Genomic DNA, 6,565 nt, shown 5'->3' with positions numbered 1-6,565 from the left:
CAAACTAAAAATGTTAAATTTTCTAATAACTTAAACTAATGTCATAACAACATCAAGCTTCAAAGTAATAGGAAGAATAGTACAAGCCTTCATCAATGAAAGAACTTTCATTTTGTAGATGTCAATTAAAGAACATAAAACTATTATAGGCTGCCCTTCACAGCAAGTTTTGCTCAAGTTTCAAAATCTACGGAACTCAATTCCTAAATCTAGAGTTTCCTTCTGCACCCTTTTCTTTTTCGTCCATAAATCCAAGATCCAAACATGGCCTTCATATAAAAATAGGCATGCACATAGTCAGCTGTTAGGGAAGTGAACCTCATATATCCTCACTAGTGTTCCTAGTTTAAAAAACCTCTCATGGCATCCCTATGGCTAAAACTCACTTCACAAACATGGCAGCATTTTGCTTGTGCCCGCAACTTCTACTCCTACAGTTTGTCAGCTCAGAGATTAGTTTCACATACAATGGTTTTATCCTAGCAAATCCGAGCCTGGATGGAGCTTCCTATGTAAGGTCTGATGGAACAAAGCTTTTTGGACATGCACTCTATCAATCTCCTCTACGCTTCAAGGAAAGCAGACCTAACGATAGCAACAACAAATCTTCTGTTGTCACCTTCAGTACTAACTTTGTATTCTCTATCAACCCCAAGTATCCTGAACTTGGAGGCCATGGCCTTGCCTTCCTTCTATTCTCCACCAAAGAACCCAAGGGTTGTCTTCCAAACCAGTACTTGGGCCTGCCAAATGACACTAGCAATGCAGAATTCAATACAAGAGTATTGGCAATCGAGTTTGATGTTGTCCAAAATGTGGAGCTCTTTGAAATCAACAATAACCATGTAGGAATAGACTTATCCAGCTTGATCTCCAACATTTCTCTGCTTATTACTTACCCGGAAGCAACAACCACAACTCCTCCATTATCCTCAAGAGTGGACACCTCATTCAAGCATGGATTGAATATAACAGCCACGAGAAGTTGATGAACGTTACAATATCTCCTATTGGCGTTCTGAGGCCAACTCGGCCTTTGATTTCTTTCCCTATTGACCTCTCATGGGTGTTAAATGAATACATGTATGTAGGCTTCTCTGCTTCAACAGGTTTGCTTTCAGCTGCTCATAATGTGCTGGGGTGGAACTTAAGGATCGGGGAAATGGCACCTGACTTAGATCCTTCAAAGCTCTGATCTCACAAGGTAGTGCATAGCAAGGGATTCACCGCAGGTATCACTATAGCTAGTGTGGCTTTGGTCTTGTTGGTTATATCTCATGCAAGTCACGTCCTAAATCGATTTTAAAATGGGGAAGAGATCTTGGAAGATTGGGAAGTGGAATATGGAGCTCGTAGATTCAAATATTCTGAGCTCTTTGCCACCACAAGGTGGTTTGGAGAAAGAAACCTTATAGGTTCTGGAGGATTTGGGAGAGTCTACAAGGGAGTAATCCCTAGTACTGGGCTAGAAGTGGCAATAAAGCAGATTGCTCATGATTCCCGGCAGGGTATGAGAGAATTTGTAGCAGAAATAATGAGTATGGGACAGCTTAGGCACTGGAACCTGGTGCAGAAGACGAGATGAGCTCCTCCTTGTTTACGACTACGTACCAAATGGAAGCCTCGATAAACTATTGCTCGCTAACCAGAACCAGAAGAAGAAAGTACTAACTTGGGAGCAAAGATATAAGATCCTCATTGGGATTGCACAAGCATTGCTGTACCTCCATGAAGAATGTGACCAGAGGGTAGTTCACAGAGATGTGAAGCCAAGCAATGTTCTAATAAATGCAGGACTCAATCCAAGGCTCAGTGATTTTGGCCTAGCAAGGACTTATGAACATGGAATCAATCCACAGACAACCCACATTGTGGGGACATGGGGTACCTGGGCCCCAAACTCACCAAGACAGGGAAGGCTACGACAAGAACAGATGTGCACGTTATGGTGCACTTGTGCTAGAGGTAGCTACCGGAGGGAGGCCAATTAAGCCCCAGAGGAATGTCGAGGAACTGGTTTTGGTTGATTGGGTTAGGGAACTACATTCTCAGGAAGCCATCTCTAAAGCCATTGATCCCGGATAGGAAGAGCACAACCCAGAGGAAGCCGAGCTTGTGGTCGGCCTTGTCTCACTTTGCTCTCATCTGAATCCGGATTACGGACCAAGTACGAGATGAGTTGTGCAGTGTAAAAATTGATGATTATTGAATGTTGTTATAAATTACAAATGGTGAGGGACTATATAGGAGATGTAGTGGAGTAGGTGGTAGTAGGTGGTAGTGGTAGGTGTAGGTGGTAGTGTGTAGTAGGTGGTAGTAGGTGGTGGTAGGTGTAGTAGGTGGAGTAGGTGATGGTAGATTTTAATAGCCCCCCGCAAACTCAAGGGGGATAGGAACTAACCAACTTGAGTTTGGAGAGAGTAACAAAACAAGAAAATAATCTGAAAAATAAAAAAATGGATAGGAGACACTGTATGGTCGTGTCAGACCGTTGTAGAAGACTGTATGGTTATGGCAGACCGATGTAGAAGACACTGGCTCGTGTTGGACCGATGTAGAAGACAGTTTATGGGGTCATGTCGGACCGTTGTAGCAGACAATGTTGTGATAGTTGTTGTGACAGTTTACGGAGTCTTGCTGGACCCTTGTAGAAACTAACCGAAATCAATGTCGGGACAGTTTACAGAGTCTTGTCGGACCCATGAAGGATCTAACCGGAATCAATGTCGGGACAGTTTACAGAGTCTTGTCGGACCCATGAAGGAGCTAGCCGGAATCAATGTCGGGACAGTTTACAGAGTCTTGTCGGACCCCTAAAAAGTTGCACCCTCAAAAGGTGTGCCCAATTTTTCAAAAGGCGTGCCCAATCCATAAAAAGGTGTGCCATCAAAAGGCGTGCCTATCAAAAGGAGCGCCCATGTTGTCGGCGAGCGCCGAGAGGCGCATGATGCGCGTGTCTGCCTCTTCGTCAGGGTCTTTATAAACTGAGGCGGAGGCTGTGCTTGAGGCAGAAGCGAAGACAAAAAAACCTAGGAAAAAACTTCTGAAAAACTCTTCATTTTCTGAGAGAGATATTCGTTTTCTGAGAGATTGCCTCTAAGAGCTGCAAATCTTGAAACACTCTGTAACCAACCCTTCCAAACATTATCAGTCTGAAATTGCTATTTCGCTGAAACACTCAGCAACCCAAAAAACATGGCCTCTTCTTCCCGTTCAGCTACCCAGAATATGGCCTCTTCATCCCGTGGTCTACTCACTCTCTTTCCCGACCTCAACGAGTCAACAAGAGAGATAACTGGTGCGGTGGCCCGTGAACCTCAACAAAACACCTCTGGTTTTGCTCCGTTGAACTTTCCGATGCGGTCGGTGGAGCAAAAAATAGCGGTGCAAACTGATATTGAGGCCAATCAGTATACTTTGAAGTCATGTGTGGAAACCATGACTGCGGTCACAAACTTGTCGCACCGGCTGTAGAGCAGGACAAATGAGGTGTAGCAGTTAAATGCCCAATTGGCTCTGCTCCAACGCATGTATAAGGATGCGCGAGCCGAGATAAGTGTGTTAAAGGCAGAAAACAAGGAGCTGAAGCGGAAGGCCACCGTGATGTTCCGATTTGGAGGTCCACCATATGCTGCAGTGGAGGAGCAGGGAGGAGTGATCATGCCCAGTGGAGTGGGAAACACGGAGGCAGCACCGTCAAGGGCCGCCCAGGACGGAGGCAAGAAGAAGAGACTGGCGGCAGAGTAGATAAGAAAAAATCCCGCCTGTGGATGTGTTTTTTTTTTTTTTTTTTTTTTTTTTTTGTTTTTTTTTTTTTGTGTAAAATTGTGATCGGGGTTGATCCCTGAGATGAATAAAATGAGTTTGGTGTGCAGTGCTTCTTCTTCTGCTGCTTCTTCCTCTTTTTTTTTTTTGTTTTTTTTGAAAAAAAAAGAAAATAATGGAAAAATAAAAAGGAAATGTGAGATTCAAAGTTGTGTGGTCGGGTCCACCACTAATGGAAAAGTAAGATGATGGGTGTGCAAACCAGGTGATGTTTCGGTGTCTTTTCAAAAGATGGAGTAAAATAAATATAAAATAAAAAAAGAAAAGAGGAAAGTGGAGTGGGGAACAGGAGTGTAATGAAAAAGAAAAAATATAGGTTGGAGAATCTGAGCATCGTGGGAAACAGGAGTGTGGGGAAAGAATAAAAAAGAAAAAATATAAGTTGGAGAGTGGGTCACATGGGAGAGAGAAAAACAACACACATATGCATGTGCTCACTCTTACCAAGTCTTCCTTCACAGAGAGGTCTTTTGAGTCCAGAATAGAGTGGCCAAACAAACAGGGCACTATACAGTGGCTCATCAAACCATGAGCTTTCTCATTGTTGTAGCCACACGTGTGTTTGCTCCACTTTGCTTTTTTTTTTTTTTTTTTTTTTAACTTTTATTTTTATGCCACAACGGATATGCTTCTGCGATCTCGGTTTAAGCAATCGAACCCCTCGACTCTCACAGTGGCCTGTTTGTGACCAGATTTCACCCAAACGCATGATCCTCCTTTGCGTGCGGACGAGGATGGAGATTTTGGCAGAATGGGTGCTTGCGGTAACGGACTAAACATGTTGTTGCCGAATTGCAAGTCTTGGATTATAGGGTTTGAATCCCTGCTGGGTGGAGATCCACAAAAAAATGGTGGCGATGAGGCCACTTGATTATTGGATTTTTCGGCACTGTAACTTCCCTTGGTTAGAATGATGTCAAGAAGTTCCATCCCTGCTTTGGACTCGTAAATCTCAGTTTGATGATTGAGATGCCATCTCGAAGGTCTGATTTGGTCGTTTATGGAGGGAGACGAGATCGCCGATGATGTGGAGGACGGTGTAGCTGGTGGCGGAAGGAGGAGCATCGGTGTAGCTGGAGGATCTCGAGTTGTACGAGGCCGAGGGAGGGAGGCAGACTGGGAGAGAGCTTCGGCAGACTGAAACAAGCTTGCTAAATTAATCGAACAGACTGAAACCCATGTCATCATCAGACTCCTCCGCTGGTTCTTCCTTCTCTTCCACAGCAGCAGCAGGAGCAGAACCAGAATCAGCAGCAGCTGCAACAGGAGCCACAGCAACAGCAAACTTGGTCGGATCCTCGAGGTACTCCTTAACTTTGTCTGCCTGGGGGAAGGAATATTCAGTTGCAACTGCAACAGCCAAAACATTTTTGTAGGCATTGAGTGTGTATCAGTGTGTATGTCTTGAGTGATGGCAACAGTGAGGTGCCGAGAGGGAGAGGGAGGTTTGAATTGGTTGAGATCCGGCGGGCGGTCAAGGCAAGGTTGCCGCCCGCCGGAAGGCGAAGAACACCAAGATCTTTAACCTATAGCTCTGATACCATGTAAAAATTGATGTATTATTGATTATTGAATGTTGTTATAAATTACAAATGGTGATGGACTATATAGGAGATGTAGTGGAGTAGGTGGTAGTGGTAGGTGTAGGTGGTAGTGTGTAGTAGGTGGTAGTAGGTGGTGGTAGGTGTAGTAGGTGGAGTAGGTGATGGTAGATTTTAACATGCAGTTCTCGTTAGGGGATGCTAATCTCCCTCAGCTGCCTCATGATCTTTATCTTGAAGCTGCCGGGGTAGTAACAGACTACTCGGACATTTATGCAGATGACTCTGATCCTTCCTGTGGTAGAGGGACTTCATCTACGAGTACCAGTTTCGCAATCTTTGACAAGAAGGTTTTTTCTAAGCAGGCTACAAGGGTTACATTCTAAATTCTAATCATACAAGTACAGATTTTGTTTTAAGGTTAGCTGCTTGTAGTGCAACTTCTATGTTGTTTCAAACTTAAAAGTGCTTACAGTGATTCAGCTTTTGTAAGTGTATTTTGGGAGTTAATTAGTTCAAAGAATCCTTTGGCTACAATTTATTTCTCAATCCACCTCCACAGTTTCTAAGTTTTAGAGTTACAAGAAAACAGGTTAATTTTTTGTGGAAACATTCATTAATTTTTCTGTTCTTTGTTTTCTGTTTTCCTAATAAAGTGCTAGAGTTACTAAAAGCGCAAAGTTTCTGATTTCGCATTATTCTCTAAAATAATTTCTTAAGAGAACGCATCTCTGGATAGCATAATTCCCTTAATATAAAAGGGACAGCTGGTGATTAAACCTAATAGGGAGTTCACAAATTCTGCTGTAAATGATGTTCAAGGATCATTGTTAAGAAGCAAAATCTCAAAAAAAAGATTTGATGGAAGAATGAAGATGAGTTGCAGGTTCTGCAAATGTTGTGGACGAGAATACCTGCAGAACCACCCTTAAAAGGACATGTTAATGAGTAGCAGCAGTAATATATTGTTTAAACTCACTGCTAAGAAGCATGGACACAGACATGGATACGGACACGTGACACGACACAACACGGACATGCCAACACGCTAATTTTCAAAAAATGAAGAACACGACACGTGAGAGACATGCATGAAATATATAATTTTATATGTTTATTATATGTTATATATATATGAATATATCAGTGAAAGATAATAAAAAATACAATATGACACTACTTCTTATAAATTTATATGA

At 42.8% G+C, this 6,565-nt stretch overlaps 1 protein-coding gene across 1 annotated transcript; it reads left to right on the top strand.

Annotated features, from left to right (window-relative positions):
* The first annotated feature begins 395 nt into the window (after positions 1 to 395).
* LOC145813624 (L-type lectin-domain containing receptor kinase S.4-like) lies at positions 396 to 1,195 on the top strand. Its single transcript, XM_082909305.1, has 2 exons — positions 396 to 984; positions 1,092 to 1,195. The coding sequence occupies exons 1-2, from the start codon at positions 396 to 398 to the stop codon at positions 1,193 to 1,195; spliced, it is 693 nt and encodes a 230-aa protein (XP_082765431.1).
* The last annotated feature ends 5,370 nt before the right edge of the window (positions 1,196 to 6,565 follow it).

This window comes from Camellia sinensis, chromosome 2 (assembly GCF_055761805.1).
Source record: "Camellia sinensis isolate YWXY chromosome 2, ASM5576180v1, whole genome shotgun sequence".
In the NCBI taxonomy this organism is placed as follows: Eukaryota; Viridiplantae; Streptophyta; class Magnoliopsida; order Ericales; family Theaceae; genus Camellia; species Camellia sinensis.
This window is presented reverse-complemented; position numbering and strand designations above follow the sequence as displayed.